The 26,660-nt window shown below is 43.3% G+C and overlaps 1 protein-coding gene across 1 annotated transcript; it reads right to left on the bottom strand.

Annotated features, from left to right (window-relative positions):
• Nucleotides 1-7,330: 7,330 nt before the first annotated feature.
• On the bottom strand, nt 7,331-22,331 carry LOC115205410 (putative monooxygenase p33MONOX). The gene is made up of 8 exons (XM_029771370.1): nt 22,163-22,331; nt 18,051-18,154; nt 17,627-17,814; nt 17,231-17,369; nt 14,978-15,105; nt 9,969-10,096; nt 9,212-9,399; nt 7,331-9,020 (listed from the first exon to the last, which is right to left on the bottom strand). Exons 2-8 carry the CDS (start codon nt 18,076-18,078, stop codon nt 8,812-8,814), a joined length of 1,008 nt encoding a protein of 335 aa, XP_029627230.1. The 5' UTR covers nt 18,079-18,154; nt 22,163-22,331; the 3' UTR covers nt 7,331-8,811.
• Between the last annotated feature and the right edge of the window lie 4,329 nt (nt 22,332-26,660).

Raw genomic sequence — 26,660 nt, 5'->3', positions numbered from 1 at the left:
ATCAGCATTTCAAAAACTAGCAAAGCATTTTGGTAAAAAGTTGAGGGATAGGGCTGAAGAAATGTAACACTCTCAAATTCATAGACAGAGCTATAGATACATTAGGTGGGGTTTTGAGGCTTAACAGTCTTTGCTTACATTGACATTGTTTACAAACATTCCAGTAAAACAAGCTTATATTTTGGGTTCTGATAGGGTATGACAGTTGAACTGAGCTCATGAGGAATTTATAGTCTTCTTCAAGAATCAATGGATAAATATCATTCATAAGTCCAAAAATGGATGCAGCAACTGCAGATTTAGCCTTTGACACTATCCTTAATCACACTGCTAACCCTAATGCCTAACACTAACCTTAAATTTAGACCTAAAAGCAAATTTTAGTTTACATTCAATTTGGTCTTTGCAGTTGGCCCAAATAATAGAAATCGCTCAGTTCTGTCTCCAGGTCAAGATTCATGACAAGAAACATCATCCTGCAAAAGTTGCTGGGAAAGTAGCGCTGTTTCTGCCCCAGTCATGACTGTACTATACATGCTGTAATCTACAAAGGGAGAAGCCAAATTCTGAACCACACCCTTCTCAAGTACGTACTTTGATGTTGTTTACCCCGTTCTTTCCCCCATTTGACCATATCTCAGCTATTACCGATGTTATCACTAATTATTAGCAATTGATTTATCATAAGCAGTTGATATGCTATGACAATAAGTCAGAGTCAGTAGAAAGGCCTCTTTAGTGTCCTAAGTTTTCATAACTGTGACCTTAATTGCCGACCGTCTGTAAGCTGTTAGTGTCTTAACGACCATTCCACAAGTGCATGTTCATTAATTGTTTATGGTTCATTGAACAAGCATGGGAATCCGTGTTTAAACCCTTTACAATGAAGATCTGTGAAGTTATTTGGATTTTTATGTATTATCTTTGAAAGATAGGGTCCTGAAAAAGGGACGTTTCTTTTTTTGCTGAGTTTACAACCCAGGGGTCCTAGTACCCCTTGTTGGGAACCATTGCTATAGCCTGTCTTACAGGGGTGTTTCTGCCTCAATGAGCAAGCTTCAATTATTACTGTTGACACACAGAGCCTGTCAGTAACTGAGTAACTGGTGAGAGATTGATCAGGATTGTAGACATAGAATAGCTCATGTCAGTCAGGCCGAGGAAGAAATGGAATCTGCCCTTTATCACCAGGAAACAGACTAAGGGAAGGTGTGCCCCTGTCAGACTGGTGCATTGGCACACTTTGAATCACCATTGCAGGTGTCATATTCGTGTATGTAAGTGGCAGGGAAGTCAGGCGCAGGAGAAACCAAATTGGTTAATCTGGAGTCTTTAATTAAAAAAACAAACTCCACAACCAAAGTACTAAATAACCTGGGTAACATATACCCGTCGCACATGATATAAAACAAACGTAACATAACAAAAACAATCACCGACAAGGACATGAGGAGAAACAGAGGGTTAAATACACAACATGTAATTAATGGGATTGGAAACAGGTGTGTAGGAAAACAAGACAAGACCAATGGAAAATGAAAAACTGATTAATGATGGCTAGAAGACCGGTGACGTCGACCGCCGAACACCACCCGAGCAAGGAGGGGCATCGACTTCGTGGCTCCAGCAGCGCATCGACACCGGCCTCGGGGACGACCCGGAGGACGAGGTGCAGGGCGTTCCGGATGGAGACGATGGAACTCTCGAAGCAGGGAAGGATCTAACACATCCTCCACCGAAACCCAGCATCTCTCCTACCGGACCGTACCCCTCCCAGTCCACAAGGTACTGAAGACCCCTCGCCCGACGTCTCGAATCCAGGATGGATCGAACAGAGTACGCCGAGGCCCCCTCAATGTCCAGAAGGGGCGGAGGAACCTCCCGCACCTCAGCCTCCTGGAGTGGGCCAGCCACCACCGGCCTGAGGAGAGACACATGGAACGAGGGGAGCTTTAACTTATAACATACCTCGTTCACTCTCCTCAGGACTTTAAACGGCCCCACAAACCGCGGACCCAGCTTCCGGCAGGGCAGGCGAAGGGGCAGGTTTCTGGTCGAGAGCCAGACCCTGTCCCCCGGTGCGAACACTGGGGCCTCTGGCGCCGCACGGCGCGCTGAAGGCGGACATGAGTGGCGTCCCAGGTTTCCTCTGCACGCCGGAACCAGTCGTCCACCGCAGGAGCCTCGGTCTGACTGATGCCAAGGGGCCAGAACCGGCTGATAACCCAACACACACTGAAAGGGAGAGAGGTTAGTGGAGGAGTGGCGGAGCGAGTTCTGAGCCATCTCTGCCCAGGGCACAAACTCCGCCCACTTCCCCGGCCGGTCCTGGCAATAAGACCTCAGAAACCTACCCACATCCTGGTTAACTCTCTCCACCTGCCCGTTACTCTCAGGGTGAAAACCCGAGGTAAGGCTGACGGAGACCCCCAGATGTTCCATGAACGCCTTCCAGACCCTAGAAGTGAACTGGGGACCTCGATCAGACACTATATCCTCAGGAACCCCGTAGTGCCAAAAGACATGCGTAAACAGAGCATCCGCCGTTTGTAGGGCCGTAGGGAGACCGGGCAAAGGGAGGAGACGACAGATCCACAACAACCAGGATCGTCCAGGACCTTGTGAAGGTGGAAGATTGGTTATGAAATCCACCGACAAGTGTGACTACAGCCGTTGTGGAACGGGTAAGGGTTGTAACTTACCTCTGGGTAGGTGTCTCGAAGCCTTGCACTGGGCGCACACTGAGCAGGAGGAAACATAAACCCTCATGTCCTTAGCTAAGGTGGGCCACCAGTACCTCCCACTAAGACAGCGCATCGTCTGCCCAATCCCAGGATGACCAGAGGAGGGTGACGTGTGAGCCCAGTAGATCAATCGGTCGTGGACAGCAGACGGAACGTAAAGACGCCCAGATGGACACTGAGGGGGAGCGGGCTCTGCACGTGACGCCCGCTCAATGTCCGCGTCCAGCTCCCATACTACCGGTGCCACCAAACACGAGGCTGGGATTATGGGAGTGGGATCCATGGACCGTTCCTCTGTGTCATACAGCCGGGACAGTGCATCTGCCTTAACGTTCTGGGAACCTGGTCTGTAAGAGAGGGTAAACACAAAACGGATGAAAAACATGGCCCACCTTGCCTGGCGTGGATTCAGTCTCCTTGCCTCCCGTATGTACTCCAGATTGCGGTGGTCAGTCCAGATGAGAAAAAGGTGTTTAGCCCCCTCAAGCCAATGTCTCCACACCTTCAAAGCCTTGACGACAGCCAACAACTCCCGGTCCCCCACATCATAGTTTCGCTCCGCCGGGCTGAGCTTCTTAGAAAAGAAGGCACGGGGCGGAGCTTAGATGGCGTACCCGAGCGCTGAGAGAGCACAGCTCCTATCCCATCCTCAGATGCATCCACATCCACTATGAATTGCAGAGAAGGATCCGGATGAGCCAACACAGGAACCAAGGTAAACAGAGCCTTCAGTTTCCTAAAAGCCCTGTCCGCCCCAGCCGACCACTGCAAACGCACCGGACCCCCCTTCAATAGTGAGGTAATGGGAGCCGCTACCTGACCAAAACCCCGGATAAACCTCCGGTAGTAATTGGCAAACCCTAAAAATCACTGCACCTCCTTTACCGTGGTTGGAGTCGGCCAATTACGCACGGCTGCAATGCGGTCACTCTCCATCTCCACTCCTGACGTAGATATGCGATACCCTAACAACAGGCGACCAAGTACTCTGCGCACCAGGGACACATGCTCAGCGCGTGTAGCGGAGTATATCAGAATGTCATCGATTTACACCACTACACCCTGCCCGTGCAGGTCCCTGAAAATCTCGTCTACAAAAGATTGGAAGACTGATGGAGCAATCTTTAACCCGTACAGCATGACGAGGTATTCATAGTGCCTTGAGGTGGTACTAAATGCTGTCTTCCACTCGTCCCCCTCTCGGATACGCACCAGATTGTACGCACTCCTGAGATCCAGTTTAGTGAAGAAGCCTGCCCCGTGCATTAACTCAATCACCGTGGTGATCAGAGGTAGTGGGTAACTGTACCGGGATTTTATTTAGACCTCGATAATCAATGCACGGGCGCAGACCTCCATCCTTCTTCTTCACAAAAAAGAAACTCAAAGAGACGAGTGAAATGGAGGACCTAATGTACCCCTGACGTAGGGATTCGGAGATATATGTCTCCGTAGCCACCGTCTCCGCTTGCAACAGGGGTTACACGTGACTCTTGGGAAGTGCAGCGTCTACCATGAGATTTATCGCACAATCCCCCTGTCGATGGGGTGGTAATTGAGTCGCCTTCCTTTTACAGAAGACAAGAGCCAAATCGGCATATTCAGGGGGAATGCGCACGGTGGAGACCTGGTCTGGACTTTCAACCGTAGTAGCACCAACGGAAACCCCTACACACCTACCTGAGAACTCTCACGACCACCCCGTGAGAGCCTTCTGTGGCCAAGAAAAAGTGGGGTTATGACTAGTTAACCAAGGTAGACCCAGCACCACGGGATACGCAGGAGTGTCAATAAGGAAAATACACATTTTTTCCTTGTGACTCCCCTGCGTCACCATACTCAAAGGAGCTGTGGCTTCCCTGTTTAACCCTGACCCTAATGGTCGACTATCTAAGGTGTGAACGGGGAATGGAACATCCACGGGTACAAATGGGATCCCTAAGCTACGAGCAAGAGCTTGATCAATGAAATTTCCAGCCGCGGCTGAATCTACTAGCGCCTTATGCTGGGACCACTGGAAAAAAATCAGGAAAAGTAACAGACACAAATATATGTGCAACAGAGGGCTCTGGATGAGACTGGTGCCTACTCACCTGGGGTGGCGCCAGTGCGCCCTGCCTGTTACCTCGATTCCCAGAGGAACCCACCCGGCACCGACCAGCAAGTGTGACCTTTGCGGCCACCAATGGTGCACGAGTGGGAACCCCCTCCAGTCTCCCTGTGCACCCTCCCTCCCAGTTCCATGGGAATAGGAGAGGGGGTGCGGGAGGATGGAACCACCAGACCCCGATCTGGACATCCGCGAGCAGCCAGCAGGTTGTCCAGCCGGATGGACAGATCCACCAGCTGGTCAAAGGTGGTGGTGTCTCTGCAGGCCAGCTCCCGACGGACGTCCTCACGCAGATTGCAGCGGTAATGGTCAATCAGGGCCCTGTGATTCCATCTCGTACCAGCTGCCAGGGTTCTGAATTCCAGGGTGAAATCCTGGACGCTCTTCATCTCCTGCCTCAGATGGTAGAGGCGCTCACCCACCGCTCTGCCCTCGGGTGGGTGGTCGAAAACTGAACTCCCCATAATGGTCCAACGTCGCTTCTCCACACACAGCGCTGGCCCATTCCAGGGCTCTCCCGGTGAGGCACGAGACGAGGGCGAAACTCTTCTCACGGTCAGTTGGAACTGGGTGAACCGTGGCCAGATAAAGTTCTACTTGGAGTAAGAAACCCCGGCAGTTGGCAGCACTCCCGTCGTAACCCTGAGGCAAGGCTAGACTGATGCCACCCGGTTCCGGTTGGCACGGGGTGCTTCGGATAGACCCCGGTTGGGCTGGTGGAGGCGCTGGATGAATTCCCTGTCTCTCCCAGCGGTCCAGATTCTGGACAACTTGATCCATGGCGGCGCATAAATGGTGTAACTTCTCCGCATTCTTCTGGATGCGCTCCTCCACCTCTCTGACCGGAGTATCTTCTCCTGCTGACTTCAATATACGGGTCGGTGATTCTGTCATATTTGTGTATATAGGTGGCAGGGAAGTCAGGCACAGGAGAAACCAAATTGGTTCATCTGGAGTCTTTAATTAAAAAAAAAAAACTCCACAACCAAAGTACAAAATAACCTGGGTAACATATACCCGTCGCACACCGATATAAAACACACATAACATAACAAAAACAATCACGACAAGGACATGAGGGGAAACAGAGGGTTAAATACACATGTAATTAATGGGATTGGAAACAGATGTGTAGGAAAACAAGACAAGACCAATGGAAAATGAAAAACTGATCAATGATCGCTAGAAGACCGGTGACGTCAACCGCCGTACACCACCCGAGCAAGGAGGGGCATCAATGGGTGTCCGAGTAGTTTAAACAGACAGCTCGGTGCATTCAGCTTGTCAAACCCTCTTACAAAGACAAGCAGTGATGAAGTCAATCTCTCCTCCACTTTGAGTCCTGATAGACTGACATGTCTATTATTAATGTTGGCTCTCAGTGTACATTTAAGGGCCAGCCGTGCTGGATCAACAACATTGTAGTTACTCCACAATACTAACCTAATTGTCCTGTAGGTTTTCGCTCCAACCCTAATCTAGCACACCCGATTCTAATAATTAGTTTGTTGAAGGTAAATCTCAGGGTTGAAGAACTCGGCTGTACAGAATACATTTTTTCCAAAACATGCATTTTGTTTGCAACAAGGCACTAAAGTAATAGAGCAAAAAATGTGGTAAAGGAATTCACTTTTTGCCCTGAATACAAAGCGTATTGTTTATGGAAAATACAATACATTACTGAGCACCACTCTCCATACTTTCAAGCATAGTGGTGGCCTGCATCATGTTATGGGTATGCTTTTAATCATTAAGCACTGGGGAGCTTTTCAGGATAAAAAAAATAACTAAATGGAGCCAACTAGAGAAAAACCTGGTTGTCTGCTTTCCACCAAATACAAGGTCAAATCTATACTGGAGTTGCTTACCAAGAAGACAGTGAATGTTCTGAGTGGCCAAGTTACAGGTCTGACTTAAATCTACGGCAAGATCTGAAAATGGATGTCTAGCAATGATTAAAAACCTATTCAGAGCTTGAAGAATTTTGAAAATAAAAATAATGGGCAAATGTGCCACAATCCAGGTGTGGAAAGCTCTTTAGACACTTATCCAGAAAGACTCAGTTGTAATTAATCACTGCCAAAGGTGCTTCTACAAAGTATTGATTCAGGGCTGTGAATACATATGGAGGCACTGTAGATCTTTGCACTACATATAATTTCACTCTGAGCCTTGTGCCATCTAGCGTCCATGAGATGCAACTGTCAAATCAGCAAAAGTTTCACAACTTAAATATTTAACCTAACAGTGCACCCTAATGGAGGATTTTAAGACTGTGGGATGTTAGACAATCATGCAACATAAAATACACTAGTTAGCAACCCCATTCCCCCCCAAAATGTTAGTCTTTAAATCGACTGAAGCTGTTTCATAAACAAAGTCTGCCCTGTCCTTTTATATGGTGGGGTGGGGGTCTTCCCAGCCCTTTAGAGTTAACCTTTAAGAGAAATAACATTCAGACCAGAAACATTGGGAGTAATTTTGTTTGTGTTGAGTTTATTTACAGCTGAATTCAGTGGGAAAAGCTATCCCTTGTGCAACGAACTATTGGAATTCATAAACATCTTGCAAAATCAGTATTGATTCTAAAATAATAGTTAATATAAAAAACATTTCAAATGACTACTTCAATGCATAGGCCTTCATATCAATATATTCTTAAAGCATTACAGACTTGTATATGGAAATATCATCATAACACACCATTTAATACCAATAACATAATATCTGGATTTTATATTATTTATTTTTTTAAATTCCAGGTTAGCAGTAGCCACGCTCTCATCCAATAACTAACTTAAGTAATAGTACTAAGACTGTCAAATAAAAAGTCAACTGATATTGCAGATGTCAGAAGCAAGCTTAGGCACAACATCAGTAAGACCACACTCACTGCCCCCCACAAAATAACTATACAAAACTATCAAACTACAAAAGCATAAGACTGTCAGAGGTGATAGAGTCTAGTTGAGTGAAATTGCATTGGCTGGGGGCTGTACAGTGCTTTTAGCGAGAGGGAGTTCAATATAATGAACCATGGCGGTTTTTGTTAGTCAGAGCAGAAGACAGATTGAACCAGTACCTGGGCTTAAGGAGACAATATGACAAGATATCCTCTGACGCACAGGATCCTTCAATTCAAAGTCCCATTAACCGGCTCTGTTAATGTTGTCAAAATACATTCAGCACTCACCACAATATCACGTTTCACAGAGCAACAATCTTCATACTGCCGTTACGCACAGTATGTACTTTCAAAAAAAATAAAATCATATTTTTTTTAACCAAATGCGCATGCGTCAAATCCAATGACTCATTACTGCCACGCACAGGTCGGCTGATCCAGCAGCAGTACAGTATCCCGAAACACATTTTTAGGAGGTAAACGCCATGTGTAACGGCAGTAACGACAATAGTTGCTTTGCGAAACGCCATATTGTGGTGAGTACCGAATGGATTTTGACATAACATTTGCAGAGCCGATTAATGGGACATTGACTTGAAGGATCCTGAGCGTCAGAGAAGATCTCGTCATATTCACAGTCTCCTCAAGCCCAGGTACTGGTTCAGTGACTCATGAGACATCAAAACCACCATTTCAATCTCTTGACATCGCAGATGACAATGGCAACCGGGCTCCATATGCCAAAGTACCCAGAAACTGAAGAAGTGACCCTCTTGAGGCGAGGTGGTTGGAAATACTTTGTTTGGTGCTTTAATTGGACCAAGGAGGGTTAGCACTAAAGAGGGAGATGTCTATAATAGGTTCACCATTAGCAGGAATAGGATCAGGTAGAAGAGTAAGGTTTAGGGAATAGGGGGATAGTTCTGTAGCTTCTTCATTTTCTCCGTCTCAGGGCTTCCATAGAGGCCGAGAAGACAGAGGGTAGTAGACCAGCTACTGGCCGACAGGGGGCGAGGGTTGGTAGAATTCAGGAGAAGGGGCTCCTGGGGGTATCAGAATCCTGATGGCGTCAGGACGTTCATGTCCCGGGGTTTGAGTTTGTGTGGGCGAGTCTGGGGGGGTCTCTTGCCCTCGATGCCGCTGATCTCGATCTTGGGGGGGTTGAACTTGGCGGGGTCATCCACCATGAGGTTGACCTGGGTCTTAATGCCTTCCGTGGTGTTGGACTTTGGCACGCCAAAGTACGACTGTAGTGTCAAGCCTGAGGGACAGCAGAGACAAGGATGTTACTCAACTGACAGAAAGGTATATAATCAATATAGCAAAAAACAGCAACATCCATTACATTCCAAGTTATTTTTAAAAGCATTCTCTCTCGGGAACACAAAGTCCACAATGACAGCTCAGCCAACAGTCATAATAATAGAGACTCCTGAGGGACTGATTTCTCACCTGTGTTGGTTTCTGAACCAGGGTCAGTAGAGGACTTCTGTACTACTGGGCGAGAAGTTCCAAAGAAGCTCCACCTCTCCCCTCCTGCTCCTCCTCCCTCATTACCTCCCATTTCTGGGCTGAAGTTAGGACTGCCGAGCTCCGGTGTGGTGCGAAACGGTGCTGGACTCAGGCTGTTGAACCAGCTCCTGTGCCCCCACACACATTAACCATATTAGAGACATGGAACAGTTGTACACAAAAGTGCCATCTGAAATTAATCTTTGCATCTATTGCTTATTCTGAGGAAAGTGAAGAAGTTCTATTCTACTACATACCTGGGGTTGAGTATCAGTGAAGTTCTATTCTACTACATACCTGCGGTTGAGTATCAGTGAAGTTCTATTCTACTACATACCTGGGGTTGAGTATCAGTGAAGTTCTATTCAACTACATACCTGGGGTTGAGTATCAGTGAAGTTCTATTCAACTACATACCTGGGGTTGAGTATCAGTGAAGTTCTATTCTACTACATACCTGGGGTTGAGTATCAGTGAAGTTCTATTCTACTACATACCTGGGGTTGAGTATCAGTGAAGTTCTATTCAACTACATACCTGCGGTTGAGTATCAGTGAAGTTCTATTCAACTACATACCTGCGGTTGAGTATCAGTGAAGTTCTATTCTACTACATACCTGCGGTTGAGTATCAGTGAAGTTCTATTCTACTACATACCTGGGGTTGAGTATCAGTGAAGTTCTATTCAACTACATACCTGCGGTTGAGTATCGGTGAGGCGTGGGGACTGACGCTGGGGGTAACGGAGGGGGTCCCGGAAGGGGTGGATTGCGCTGATGTCGAAAGCCTGTCCTCCTTGAAGTCCCCGCTTGGCATTCTCAGCTTCTGCAGAGACAAAGAGGTAGAAAGATGCAGCTTAGAGATGTTGTTCAGTAGCTCCCTGTCTGCAGCCCATGAGGGAGAGAGAGGTGTGTGTTTTGCAAGACATTTACAGACAACACACATGACAAGAAGACACAGCAGGATTGTGACATTGAGGCGAGTCAAATGATGGCTGGCCACAAACACACAAACCAAAGCCCAGTTTGGGCTGCCCCCCCCCCCCCATTTGTTTCTGTGTCAAACTAAGGGTTATTGGAAACCGTTGACCGCCCTTAACCTCAGTCAATGGGAGAGATAGCCACTCAGGGGGCACTGAACAGAAGGGTTGAAGATTCTCTGGCGGGCCAACAGGCTACAAAGTCCACTGGACCGGCACAAGGACAAATGGCCTTCTAATACCCCCCTCTATGCAGGGATCCCATTCCCATCAGTCCAAAATTAGAAGCTCACTGCATATCAAGTATTTTTATTATGTGTATAACTCAAACACATCAAGCAAGGGAGTGTTCTTCCTAGGTCAAACAAGACAGGCAAACCACCTGTCCTGCACCCACCCAGAAAGAAACCAAACCACCATCAAGACCTGTCACCAAACATCCCTATTAACCATATTATCCATAGCAGGATAACCCTGCCCATATGGTTCCCCAGCTAGGTAGCAATATTCACAGAAGATTAGGCAATCTAGAGAGAGTTTCCCAGCTAATTCCACTCCAATCTTACCATTTTGAGTCTGTGGATTTTGGTTACTACCATCTCTGGAACGATATTCTCAATGTTCATCATCCTCCATTCTGTCGAGGAATATTGGGATGAATATCCCGTACCTCTGTGTGTACTATGCTTCTGCATTCTCTCTGTCTGTTCTCCAGTTTGCAATCCTTGCTCTTGTGTTCTGCTCAGCATTCAAATGTGGCTGATGCACTGTCTGTCCCCTCTTGGTTTGCTCTGCTCCTAACATTCTATCTTGGGGTTTCCTCTAGGGTTTCAGCACCTGACCGAAACATAACCTTTTGAAACCCTGCCTGTTGAATCCAAATCTGGTGTCAACCACGGCTCCAGCCGGTTGGTCAGGGACCACATGTTTATGTCACACCCATGTACCTGTCAAAGACCCAGGAGGGGGGGTAAATCCCTGACCATGTGACATTGATAGAGCACACCGTTTTAGTAGGAAGGGCAAACTCGATTGTGATTTTTGGTATATCATCAAAATAAATAAATTGCAGCACAATTTCAGACTCATTCCACAGTTTTTACATGATTAAGTACAATACCATTGGAAAGATCAATTTATAATACTAAAACTTAAGTTGAAAATGATGCTGTCACTGCTTCCTGTTGACAAGATATTTTGATAAATAGCCAAATGTCAAAACACAGCTTTAACTTGTCCTAATCAAAAACCAATACGGAGAAACAGTTTGTGATATACTGTAAATGTTTTCTACGCTGAGTATACAAAATACAAAACATTAAGAATACTCCATAACAGACTGACTATGTGAATGCAGGTGAACGCCATGATCCCTTATTGATGTCACCTGTTAAATCCACTTCAAAATCGGTGTAGATGGGTTAAAAACAGTTTCCCGTGTGTATCAAGAATTGTACACCACCCAAAACTGTGGGAAGCATTGTAGTCTACATGGGCCGACATCACTGTGAAATGCTTTATACACCTTGTAGAGTCCATGCCCCGACGAATTAGGGCTGTTCTTAAACTTATTACGAAGGTGTTCATAATGTTTTGTATAGTCAGGGTACACATACATGTGCAGCAAAAGTAACAATTTTAAAACGTTACTTGTTACAAGTAGCAATCTATCAATCACTCATTGATTAGGAGAAAATATGGTTGTACGTGCTGTTGAAACCAACAACAAAAACGTCGTATATATTGTATCGATGTGCTACGGAGTCGAAGGTTCGTCAACACACGCTAAGGCCAGACTGGCAGAAACTGGCTCTAGCCTGAGCAACTGTTTGTTTATGCCGGACCTCACCAAACAACGTTAGATAGCAAGCTACAGTAGTTTTGTTAGCTAACGTTAGTTCGCAAGCACAAAGTGTCCCCGTTTCTGTTGCCGGTATAACGTCAGCCAGAAGTTAATAATTATTACCCAATCAGCTATATGACTAGTCATTGTGTATATACTGTATGTTAAATTACCTTAGTTTCAGCTTTTTTTGTTGCTAACGTACGGTAGGACTCCGTTTATTTTACTGTTAGGTTAATTTAGCGAACGTTAGGCCTCGACATACAGGATATTGTCAAGGAAGAATTAAACATAAATCTAATGAAATACCTTTTCATGAGAAGATTCCTTTGACTTTCCAGTACGATCCACTCTGTCATTTTATCCATTATTCGTATTTTGTATTCAAGTTTAATTGACAAATAAAGGACGGAGACGGAGGTACAATGATGTGTAGCTAGCTAAATTTGCTACAAACCGGAAAAAAATTCCCTTTGTAACAGGCTTTCTGATTGGCTGTTTCAGGAAAATATGGGCTTTCTTGTCATTTTAAGGGTGTTGCCTGGCAACATGCAAAGCACAGAGAAATAAATTCTAGAACAGACTCATTCTTATTATACCTCAGTGGAACATACGGCATTAGCTTTGGTTTACTACAAGTGTCAAAAGAACATAGAACCCCAATATCGAATCGAGAACCTGGCAACAAATCAGATGATCTAAAAACAAATACACCACACAAGGAAATAGCCCTGCTTTATTGTCTGTGACAATTTCTATATCCAGTAGCATTTTCATAAAATGTATTAGTGCTGTTTGTTTTACACAAAGGGTAAAATGTATATAAGCTATTGTCGAGCCATTATATGTGTTCATGAAAATGAGTCCACCATATATGTGGATACCATTCATCTATAAAATAACTGAATATAGATTATGATTATAGTACTAAAATGACTTGGTACTTGAGTGGATATTCATTGAATTCATATCTGTAACAGGGTTGGTTATAATTCTACTTGCTACTTTAGAAAAAAATATTTTCATGTTTTTGTATTCAGATTGATTGGATGACTTTACATGTCAATATAAACTGGGTAGTTTGGCTCCTGGATGCTGATTGGCTGACAGGGAAGGACAAAACATTTATTTTTACTGTTCTAATTACGTTGGTAACCAGTTTATAATAGCAATAAGGCACCTCGGGGGTTTGTGGTATATGGCTAATATACATGGCTACGGGCGGTATCCAGGCACACCGTGTTGCGTCGTGTGTAACAGCCCTTAGCCATGGTATACTGGCCATATACCACACCGCCTAGTGCCTTATTGCTTAAATGTACCAAGGGTATGACGCAAAACTACTTGTTTACTGTTCTAATTACATTGGTAACCGGTTTATAATACCAATATGGCACCTCAGGCATGTGTGATATATGACCAATATACTACGGCGTTGTGCATAAGAACAGCCCTTAGCCATAGTACAATATATTGGCCTCATACCCTCAGGCCTTATTTCATAATTATACCACAGCATTGTTAAATACTTGTTTCTGATTGGCTAGAAGAGCATTCTAGAATGGGCATTAAAACCAAATAATGGACAGTTGGAAAAGATATCTGGACACCTTGCAGTCATGATGATATACCAATGGCCACTGTTGGAGATTTTATCCAGTCAGATATTTACATGCAAACATGACCTACATGTTCTAAAGCAATGCACTCTATTTATGTACATGTGTACAAGTTCAGTACGTACTGTAAAAATGCATAGGTGCTGCATGCAATAGGGGAAGCTAAGCTTATATGTAACATACTATATGTGCATATTCAAGAATAGCATGCGATCGGTTGGCTCTATAGAGACATATTTTGTTTACAATCAAACGGCACATTCGAGCTATGCGCACCCATCCTCGCATCAAAGTTAACAGCGTGTGAGTGATGACTATGAAAATAAACCAGACTGGTGGCTATAGCTATGTTCAACAAGTATATTATTGTTCTGGCTTTATCTAGCGCTGTTTGTAATATTTTACCTTGCCTCGCTGGCTTGCTAGTTTGCTAGGTAATGAATTCCATGGTGACATCTGCAATGTTGTAGAAGACGATAACCATCTACATCTGAAATTGGATGTTGTCGTATTCACTTCAACATAAACAAGCCACTTTGATGATGCAGCCTGGAAATGGGTCTATGGAATCCAAACTGTTGACGCTTGTATGCAACACCTTTGGACAGTCTCATTGACCCCTGGCCCAAGCCTAATCATACACCACAGAGACAACAACTGCACAGGCAGGCAGACACACACATGAGGGTTACATTCAAGATTTATATTATACTGATCCAAGCACACTCTAGAGGAAGACAGCATGTTTCTAGTTCTTCAAGATTGATTGCTCTTATATAACACTATCTCCTGCTCCCATCCACCTATGGTATGTCAGGTAGCATGACTCAGATAGCATGAGTCTGCACTGATCAAAGGACTGGAATTACAGCAACTATTTACAAACATTACAGTTTTTCTCAATCGCGCACAAGCATTTTTTGGTTCTGCATTGAAACATACAGTAACAATAGCAGAACAGCTATGATCAAATTCTCAAATACATTTACAGAACTTCTGATCATTTTCTTGCCTTAGTACCTGACTTGCGTATCTTAGACCACCTTTTGCTAAACTTTAAATGCAAATGTCATCAGTGAATACAAAATGGTATGTCAGATAGCATGAGTCTGCACTGATATTAACTTATGCATTGATGGAAGGTTTAGCATTACACCCCCCCCCCCCCACCCACCCCTCCAATGGACAGGGTTATGCTTTTTCCAAGGGTAAGCTGATCTTGTATCAGTGCCAACAGTCAATCCTCTAGTCCCTGTCATACTCACAGGCATATGCCCCTCAGCCAGGCGGTGGAATCGTGTTTCCTCTGCAGAGAGGCCCTTGTGGGGGGTGTAGCCAGCTTCTGTTAGCCCTGCCTGGAGCTCAAACCTATGGAGGCTCTCCTGGCTGTGCTCTGAGGGACCAGAGATGGTTTCACAGTCAGCAGTAGGACATACAAATCTAGTGTGGGGTACTAGTCTAGCGCAACAATGTTGAATGCAATGATATTATGTCATCCATCCTATCCCATATATCTATCTATGTCATTCCTATCATCTAGAGCAGGGACGGGCAACTTTGATGGGGGTGGGGACAACAACAAAAACTGAACTCCCCCCACCCCCCCTGCGAGCAAATCATTTTAGCGGCCCCCATCGTGACAGTGAAGATAAACATTTTAAGTTTTCTTGTTAACAAACTATAATTTTGGCATGTCGGTTAGGACATCTACTTTGTGCATGACACAAGTAATATTTCCAACAATTGTTTACAGATAGATTATTTCACTTATAATTCACTGTATCACAATTCCAGTGGGTCAGAAGTTTACATACACTAAGTTGACTGTGCCTTTAAACAGCTTGGAAAATTCCGGAAAATTATGTCATGGCTTTAGAAGCTTCTGATAGGCTAATTGACATAATTTGAGTCAATTGGAGGGGTACCTGTGGATGTATTTCAAGGCCAACCTTCAAACTCAGTGCCTCTTTGCTTGACATCATGGGAAAATCAAAAGAAATCAGCCAAGAACTCAGGGGAAAAAATTGTAGAAATCCACAAGACTGGTTCATCATTGGGAGCAATTTCCAAATGCCTGAAGGTACCACGTTCATCTGTACAAACAATAGTATGCCTTGCTGCAGGTGGGACCTGGCCACTTCACAAAATAGATGGCATCACAAGGATGGAAAATGATGTGGATATATTGAAGCAACATCTCAAGACATCAGTCAAGAAGTTAAAGCTTGGTCACAAATGGGTCTTCCAAATGGACAATGACCCCAAGCATATTTCCAAAGTTGTGGCAAAATGGCTTAAGGACAACAAAGTCAAGTTTTGGAGTGGCCATCACAAAGCCCTGACCTCAATCCTATAGAAGATTTGTGGGCAGAACTGAAAAAGCATGTGCGAGCGAGGCCTACAAACCTGACTCAGTTACACCAGCTTTGTCAGGAGGATTGGGCCAAAATTCACCCAACTTATTGTGGGAAACTTGTGGAAGGCTACCCGAAACATTTGACCCAAGTTAAACATCTTAAAGGCAATGCTACCAAATACTAATTGAGTGTATGTAAACTTCTGAACCACTGGGAATGTAATAAAAGAAATTAAAGCTGAAATTAGTAATACTCTCTACTATTAATCTGACATTTCACATTCTTAAAATAAAGTGGTGATCCTAACTAAGACCTAAGACAGGGAATTTTTACTTGGATTAAATGTCAGTAATTGTGAAAAACTGAGTTTAAATGTATTTGGCAAAGGTGTATTCTAACTTCCGACTTCAACTGTATACCATCTATTCTGATATTTCTACAATATTCCATGTAGTATGATCAGAGTGAATCAGGATTTGGGATGTCTTACTGTGTTAGCATGTTGGATGTCTAGTTACTTTGTAAAGTTGACAGGTATCTCACTATGTTAACATGTTACCACACGGCAAGCGGTACCGGAGCACCAAGTCTAGGACCAAAAGTCTCCTTAGCAGCTTCTACCCCCAAGCCATAAGACTGCAGAACAATTAATCAAACGGCCACCGGACTAATGGCCACCGGAGTAGCAGCAGTGTTTTGAACACTACTCGCTGTTTATTATCTATGCATAGTCACTTCACCCCTACGTACATGTACAAATTACCTCTAACCTGTACCCCCGCACACTGACTCAGTACCGGTACCCCCTGTATACAGTATAGCCTCGTTAATATTATTGAGTAACTTTTATTATTTTTTACTTTAGCTTATTTGGTAAATATTTTCTTAACTCTTCTTGAACTGCATTGTTGGTCAGGGGCTTGTAAGTAAGCATTTCATGGTAAGCTCTACACTTGTTGTATTCGCCGCATGTGACAAATAAAGTTTGATTTGATGTTAAAGGTGTAGACACATTGTAAAGTTATCAAGTGTCTCACTGTGTTACGATGTTGGATGTGTAGATACATTGTAAAGTTGTCAAGTGTCTCACCGTGTTAGCATGTTGAATGTGTAGATACATTGTAAATTTGACCATGTGAGTTTGTTTGTTTTCCTACTTACTGATCATGAGTGTGTTCATGAGAGAGGAGGCTTTGGCCTTGACAACAGGGACAGGGGGCTTGACCGGTGCTGCTGCTGTTGCCACGTTAAACTGACTGGCAGAGAAGTTCAGTGTCTTCTCAGTGCCACTCTCGTCCTCCTGGACATAACAACAGGCCAATGGGTTTAATATGAACACAATACTACGTGCTTTATGGGTGGTCACTCTCCCAGCAACGGTTCATTAAACTCTACAGTGATAACCTCGGCCAGGTTGGACATTGAGCGTTACAGTTGCCGTTACACAACAAGTACTATTACACAACTTATACACTTCTATACTGTATGTAGTAACAGGATAGATAAAGTATATCTTATCTTAGTCAGGCCTAACTAGGAGATATTTAGGTTCTGTACCTCAACAATCCTCTTGAACTTCCTCTGTGGGAAGAGAGGGTCCTTCCATGGGTTGTTGACACACATGTCAGAGGGAGGGGAGTGCATGGGAGCGTCCAGGGCCTCGTCATAGCTAAAGGCTCGTCTGGACATACCAATGGGGGACGAGAACCCCCCAAAGAATCCCCCCGATACACCAGACTCCAGTGCTGGAATTGGAGACAACGATAAGAGAAACATTAGAGCAACATTTAATGCTCTTGCCTAATTTATTTGATCGCTAGTTGACCGTTTGTGTGTCAAATGAAGAAGCACACCATCACATTGACTATCTTATTGTGTTGGGAATCAACGAAATGGTACTAGTCATCAATTCCATTTGCTTTCATCTTTGATGATGTGTATCACACGTGATCAATGAAGGAGGATGTTCATAATGTATTACCTGGTATATCACCCTGTCTGGATCCCATTCTGCAGTGCGCTATGGAGGACCAGGTTATCTATGAGAATGAAGGTGAATGTGGAGATCTTGACCGGCTTCCTAACCTGCAGAGGTCAGCATAAAACCCAACATTAGTTAATTACGGGGCAGAGTTCCAGAGGCCTGGGCCCGTATCCACAAGGCATCTTCAGAGTAGGAGTGCTGATCTATGATCAGTATTGCCTTTTAGATCATAAAGAATCAAATGATATGGACAGATGGGGACCTGATCCTAGATCAGAACTCTGACACGCTTTGTGGATACAGGTCCTGATACAACAACAAAAAATGCTTTATGAATAATGTCATACAATAATACAATGTGATGTGAGAATCACTGAGGTTCAACACAATAATTAATAAAGGTTTGGTTTTATGTTTATTTTGGGAAGAGCACACTGTCCCGGGAGGGATTCTGACCCCCAAATAGACCTGAGTCTCGTTACCAGAAGCCTATGTTACAAAAGGTCACAACATCAGAGTCAGGTTGCGGAAAGACAGGAAGTCACACACGTCACACAACCATGTTACAGTGTCCACACCAGATGGTGAAGCAATGTTTCAATGTATATTTGTAGGCTTTTATGCAAGAATATTAATCAATTGACTTTGTTTTGTTATTGCAAGTTGCAACAGACCAATGCTGTTTGCACAACATGCACTCCTATAACAATTATCCCGGTACTTTGTGGCCTAAACTCTCCTTCATCTATCACCAATCTTATCAACAGATCAGTAACAAATGCAATTATTTTAACCCCATTCCCAAGATTCTATGAAATGAAATTCCTGAATCGTGGAGACACCATGGAGAAGACATATATAGCCTACCATAGCAGGCTGCTGTTTAAAAGGTCAGAAATAAAAAGGAAAAGCAGTAATAGGAGGTAAAAAGTATTTGCAGAACATGAGAAACATGCGATTGTCACGATTGTGAAAGTCAAGACAGCATAGTTTTAACCTATACTGAAAATGACAACGTCAGCAGCAGCACTTGCCAGCTGGACAGTGACTTGCACAAATACAATATTGATGTGAAGTTCGCAAACGATTCGTTCTTTTTGAACGAATCTTTTCACTGATTCGAGAGTCATAATTATTTTCTCCGAGTGACTCGTTCATTTTAGTCGTATGTTTGACCTGCTGGCCGGCCTGGCCGCAATTAATTCAAAGCAGGATTTATACGCGCTTCAGCGGCTCCAAGAAACGACAACCAACAGTCCATCATGTACACAGCAGAAAAATCTTGTTACAGGCATCATAGAGAAGGAAAATAACTGTCAAATTATTGCATTGTGAAATCATTTATTAATGCAATCATTTGATTATTGAATTTTATTGGACACAGCTTTGTAGAACCAAAACACACACAACCTTCTGCTCAACACTCGAACTCTAGAGCGAATCGTCTGTGTGGCTGCTGCAGTTCTCGAACGATAGCCTATTGCAGGGGTAGGCAACCCTGGTCCTGTTTTTGAGTTAACTGACCTGGAAGACCATGCAGGTGTGTTGAAATTAGGCAATCACCGAACAAATACATTAGCTCAGTTAGTCAGGTAGGACTGGGCGATATGGCCAAAATGTCATATCACAGTATTTTATGTTTTTGAAAAAAAAAAGTTTATATCGTAACAACCCTGGGTTTATAAACGCGGATATCGACTCTGCCGCTCGAGCTTGCTTTTACAGTCAATAGCGCGCTGGACTTCGGCCTAGAAGGTCGAGGGGTCTTTCTCCATTCTGATTGTTTTATACAATTCAACTTCAACCAAAAATAATTTTCAGCATTTACATCCATTTCTGCCACATAGATGATATGGACAAACAATCTAGGCCTTATTTTTAACCAAATGTTGCAATTGAAATTTGATTTGCGATTTAGAGCATAACACTTGTTAACTGTTGGAATCATGGATTATGATTATTGTGATTATATAGTTAGAATATATAGTGGCCACTTTAAAAAAGTGTTGTTTGACATGACAACTAATGAAAATACCAGGGAGGAGTTATTGTGACAAGGTAGGAACCAGTGTTGATAAGTGGGTCCTAGGGGACCCTATAATCTTTGGCTACATTGAATATTTTCTCTTAGCTACTTCATGTAGTGAACATATTCATGCTTCGCATATTAGTCTTTGATTTTGAAGATACTGTTACACTAACAACATGCTCATTTAGGTCTACACCATCACTGGTATTATCAGGCTGTATAGCTAACTACGTTTGCTCTGACTCAGTACATTTATTAGCTAGCTAGCTAACGTTAGCCAGCCCAGCCAGCCAGCTAACTAGCGATTACCATTAGCGGCTAACAAGATTTAGGACCAATTTGCTAATTAGCTGTTTGCAGGTGTAAGAAACACAAATTGACAGTGTCATTATAGAACACTAGTGAATTTATATTAAGAAGCAAAGTGAAAACAGCATCGTTGTTCATCAACATTGATACATGTGTTGCATTGACCATGCAGACCGAATGCAAGTGTCTAGTAGTGGTCGAGGAACAACCAATGCGGTCTGTGTGGAAAGCGGCATGGAGAGTGAGAGCGGAGAGAGATTACTCAAGTGAAGTAAACTAAATCGACGTTACACATATCGTATCACATTTAACAAACCAAACATTCAAATACCGTTATCGAAGGTAAAGTAATAACTTAAACCGCTCCTTGCATCAATACTGGTATATCGGAAAATACAGTATACCGCCCAGAGGTGTGCACCACACCTGACCAACTGAGTTAATTGATCAGTTGGAGCAAAATCTTGCAGTATACAAACCCATGCAGTGTGACAAATGTAAATTACTTGATCATGTGTCAAGTGTATGTAGACGGGAGGAGTATTATATGCCTGCTGAGCCTAAATGCTGCAATTGTGGTTTGTGAACATGCACCCGAATTTCTGAAGTGTCCTGTTAGGCAGGGTGAAGGAAACAGATGCGGCAAGAATAAGGGCTGACCAGAATGTGTCCTGTCCAGAGGCGGTGAGAAGAGTGGCAGAAAAAAGTGAAGAAGTAATGTTTGTAGGAGTAAAGACACGAGATGATGTCCCTCGTCAACAGAGGGATCCTGACATGTTGTATGTTAAGAAGGTTTATTGCTTTATCAACTGCACAGCGCAGCGGAGAAAATAGGCATTGTGAATGCGGCTGAGCATTTTTTGGGGGGACTCGTGGATTTTTCTGCAGAGGCATTACAATGAATTATGTCGTTGAATGCTCGGTCCTCCCAGGCACCCGAGGCTGTGTATGGATGTGATTTGAACCGTGACGGAAGGAGTGGGCAGGTTGTTTGATTTATCGTCCCCCCAATGGAATATTTTTTGTTACATTACCCAGTAGGTGTAGTCTGCCATAAAACTTTCAAGAAGAAGACGGACATTGGCTAATCTCCCCCGCGGCTGTCAAGCAGTTATATTCTGCCAAGGGTCGTTCTTAATCTAGTCCGGTTGCGGCCGCAACTAGACCTCGTTTCAAAGGTATCAATAAATAATCGTATTCATATGCCTAGCAATCACAAATGTACATTGTTTGCAGCTGTCACATATTTCTGTCACATATGACAGCTCCAATAAGCCCCCTATGGTGAACGAGATGTCTTGTAGAATCGTGATTCATTCGAGTTTTTAGTTCATCGTTCGCCGATAGGGGTTCCTGCGTGCGCAGGGCATTAGGCCTACTGTCTCAAATGAACGAAATGAGTCGAAAGATTTGTTCATTTGACTGAACGAGTCGAAAAGATCCGAGTCAGTAAAAAGAGTCAACTCCCAATCACTAAAAGATTACGTGAAAGGCAGGCAGAATACTGGAATTAAATTCATACGATCGGCTACATGCGCCTTAAAAATATTTATATTGATAAACCATGAATATTATAGGCCTACTTATAATACAACTATATAATTATCTTGATATTAAGGTAGGCTACTATTGCTGTAGGCTATTAAAATATAATTACACATAGGCTATAACCCAACCACCGACGCAATAAAAAAACATTTATTGATCATATTGGTTATTACAAAAACAGAAACATGACAAGATGCAGTTATAAATTATAGAGATTTCTCACCTATGATGACGATGTACCTGCTATATCTCAATAAAGTCCACTCACTGTCGTAACTGCGCTGTCTTTGAACCAATTTTGGTGAACAAACAGACAACGGCCTAATCCATGACTTTACGATGGGCACGCAAATTAACAAGTGCAGTGACAAGCGGTCAAGCACCGGACCAATGAATGAGCATTCTGAAAAATAACGGAAGTGATCATGCTGGAATGGGAATTCTAAAAATGAAAGTCTTGACTCCTCCCTGGTGCATGGGTTTGTCTGTCTTGATTCTAGACATGATGCAGAGACCAGAGAGACGTTTTGAAATGCATTTTATTTTGTACAATGGTCACACCTCACAGCAACATCCCAATTATTACAATAATATGTATATATTTAAATGCATAGTAAACATGTTATTATACACATTACAACTTGCTTTGTTGTATCCATCCATACATTTACCCATACATTCACCCATACATTCACACATACAATGCATTGACTAGAAAACCAACTTACTTCCTCTTGAGTGTGCACATCATGTGGTTGAAGTTCTGTAAAGTTACTTTAGACTCTCTACCACTATTACATAACTTTAATGATGGCAGCACACACAGTCACACAATAGCATAGTTTCCCCAATGCAAATAGGGGTTTAGACATATAGGGGGCCAGCCAGATGCCTGACGACGAACAAGATCGACGACCACCACATCCTCATATATTCTCGAATAGAATAATCATAATATGATTAGGCTGCTTAATTACTTACACATAACTTAAAACGTTCTGAAGTAAAGGTCTACATGTTTTTTTTCCCCATTGATCTATGTATCAGATGTCAGGACACAGAATTATAGGCCTCGGGAACTGACAATCCAATCTTGAACTTGCTAGACTGTTGAATTTCACTCTGTACCCAAAGTAGCCGATGCCTCACTGTTCTCATTGTTCACTTGAAAGTTGTCTCAGGTTCATATGGACAAATGTCTGTGATGATGCATGTATAGGTAATTCAGAATGACTATGTAATGTTGAGATTCAGTAGAATAATTTGTGCCTTTGAGCCATGCCTTTTAAAGACATGCTCTAACAACAAGCTATTGGCCTTGGCTTTTTTAGCTACAGTGAGGGGAAAAAGTATTTGATCCCCTGCTGATTTTGTACGTTTGCCCATTGAGAAAGAAATGATCAGTCTATAATTTTAATGGTAGGTTTATTTGAACAGTGAGAGACAGAATAACAACAAAGAAATCCAGAAAAACGCATGTCAAAAATGTTATAAATTGATTTGCATTTTAAGGAGGGAAATAAGTATTTGACCCCCTTTCAATCAGAAAGATTTCTGGCTCCCAGGTGTCTTTTATACAGGTAACGAGCTGAGATTAGGAGCACACTCTTAAAGGGAGTGTTTCTAATCTCAGCTTGTTACCTGTATAAAAGATACCAGTCCACAGAAGCAATCAATCAATCAGATTCCAAACTCTCCACCATGGCCAAGACCAAAGAGCTCTCCAAGGATGTCAGGGACAAGATTGTAGACCTACACAAGGCTGGAATGGGCTACAAGACCATCGCCAAGCAGCTTGGTGAGAAGGTGACAACAGTTGGTGCAATTATTCGCAAATGGCAGAAACACAAAAGAGCTGTCAATCTCCCTTGGCCTGGGGCTCCATGCAAGATCTCACCTCGTGGAGTTGCAATGATCATGAGAACGGTGTGGAATCAGCCCAGAACTACACGGGAGGATCTTGTCAATGATCTCAAGGCAGCTGGGACCATAGTCACCAAGAAAACAATTGGTAACACACTACGCCGTGAAGGACTGAAATCCTGCAGCGCCCGCAATGTCCCCCTGCTCAAGAAAGCACATATACATGCCGTCTGAAGTTTGCCAATGAACATCTGAATGATTCAGAGGACAACTGGTGAAAGTGTTGTGGTCAGATGAGACCAAAATGGAGCTCTTTGGCATCAACTCAACTCTCCGTGTTTGGAGGAGGAGGAATGCTGCCTATGACCCCAAGAACACCATCCTCACCGTCAAACATGGAGGTGGAAACATGCTTTGGGGGTGTTTTTCCGCTAAGGGGACAGGACAACTTCACCGCATCAAAGGGACGATGGACGGGGCCATGTACCGTCAAATCTTGGGTGAGAACCTCCTTCCCTCAGCCAGGGCATTGAAAATGGGTCGTGGATGGGTATTCCAGCATGACAATGACCCAAAACACACGGCCAAGGCAACAAAGGAGTGGCTCAAGAAGAAGCACATTAATGTCCTGGAGTGGCCTAGCCGGTCTCCAGACCTTAATCCCATAGAAAATCTGTGGAGGGAGCTGAAGGTTGCCGAACGTCAGCCTCGAAACCTTAATGACTTGGAGAAGATCTGCAAAGAGGAGTGGGACAAAATCCCTCCTGAGATGTGTGCAAACCTGGTGGCCAACTACAAAAAAACGTCTGACCTCTGTGATTGCCAACAAGGGTTTTGCCACCAAAACTAAGTCATGTACTAAGTCATGTTTTGCAGAGGGGGTCAAATACTTATTTCCCTCATTAAAATGCAAATCAATTTATAACATTTTTGACATGTGTTTTTCTGGATTTTTTGTTGTTGTTATTCTGTCTCTCACTGTTCAAATAAACCTACCATTAAAATTATAGACTGATCATTTCTTTGTCAGTGGGCAAACGTACAAAATCAGCAGGGGATCAAATACTTTTTTCCCTCACTGTACTTGCCTTTTTACCATCAGGCCTTTAGCATTTTCACATGACCACTTGAACCTCAAAGCTCTGTATTAGAACTATTACTGGATCCTGAAAGTCAAATCTCCTCTTTTACCTTTTCAAAGTCAACTTGCTACTACAAAATTACTGCTTCTACATAATTAAATGATGAACACCCTCCTCTTAGTTTACTGCAAGGAATCCAGGTGACATTATAACCCAGGGTTTCCCAAACTCGGTCCTCGGGACACCAAGGGGAGCGCGTTTTGGTTTTAGCTCTCGCGCTACACAGCTGATTCATATAATTAACTCATCATCAAGCTTTGATCATTTGAATCAACTGTGTAGTGCTAGGGCAAAAAACAAAACATTCACCCCTTGGGGTCCTGAGGACAGAGTTTGGGAAACGCTGTTATAACCTGTCAAAACTTTGATTGAACCCCACAGTACACATTACAAAAAGGTGCTATTGGGTTCCATGTAGGAACCTTTCCACAGAGGGTTCTACATGGAACCCAAAATTGTTCTATGTGGAACCAAAAATGCTTCTCCCTGGAACCAAAAAATGTTCTCCTATGGGGATAGCCAAAGAACCCTTTTTTTCTAAAGGTGTAGGGTGTACAGTAGCAATAAATTCAGCTCTAGCTTTGGAGGATGCAATGAAAGTTATTTTCCATTATGCATGATATCAGTGTGGAATGGACAAGATAACTTCAGTCTCTAAGATTGTAACCGATTTGCACCAGAAAGTGAGGTGACTGCATTAAAAAGTGAGGAGACTACATTGGAAAGTGAGGAGACTACATTAGAATGTGAGGAGACTACATTAGAGACTACATTAGAAAGAGAGGAGACCACATTAGAGACTACATTAGAAAGCGAGAAGACTACATTAGAAAGTGAGGAGACTACATTAGAGACTACATTAGAAAGCGAGGAGACTACATTAGAAAGCGAGGAGACTACATTAGAGACTACATTAGAAAGAGAGGAGACTACATTAGAAAGCGAGGAGACTACATTAGAGACTACATTAGAAAGTGAGGAGACTACATTAGAAAGCGAGGAGACTACATTAGAGACTACATTAGAAAGTGAGGAGACTACATTAGTCTATTAGTGTATTGTCTGTATCTGAGGGCCATGGGGTGTAAAGTCAACTCAGAGTTCCTAACCCTTACACCATGGAATGGGAACACATTCTCAACATGGTTAATATCAAATCCAAAATAACCACAGCACTCCAATGGTCGGTCCTTCTCACTGGATCAGGTTCCCTGTGATATTTGTGAGCATGGGTAGGAGCGTCTACGACCATGGCATGTGATAGTCCTCAGGCAGAGGAACGTCTGTACAAGACGGAGAGAACACAGATTTATTGGATATTGGAAAGGGCATCTGCATTCTGTATAATCGTGTCTGCGTTCCAAATGAAACCCTATACCTTTGACGAGAGACTCAATGGGTCCTGGTCAAAAGTAGTGTACTAAATAGGGAATGGGGTACAATTTGGTACACAGCTTTACTGTATCTGCTAGACTTGCGTCAGAAGTAGTCACAAGATACAACTTCCCCAACCTCACCAACGTCATTTGCCTTTCTGAGATATACAGTGCATTCAGAAAGTATTCAGTTCCCTTGACTTTTTCCAAATATTTTTACATTACAGCCTTATTCTATAATTGATTAAATGTATTTTTTCTTCTCATCAGGCTACATACAATACCCCATAATGACAAAATAAAAACCGTTTTTTAGAAATGTGTGTACATTTATATTAAA

This window comes from Salmo trutta, chromosome 13 (genome assembly GCF_901001165.1).
Source record: "Salmo trutta chromosome 13, fSalTru1.1, whole genome shotgun sequence".
NCBI classification, from domain to species: domain Eukaryota; kingdom Metazoa; phylum Chordata; class Actinopteri; order Salmoniformes; family Salmonidae; genus Salmo; species Salmo trutta.
The sequence above is the reverse complement of the archived record's forward strand: the minus strand, read 5'-3'. Positions and strand labels throughout refer to the sequence as shown.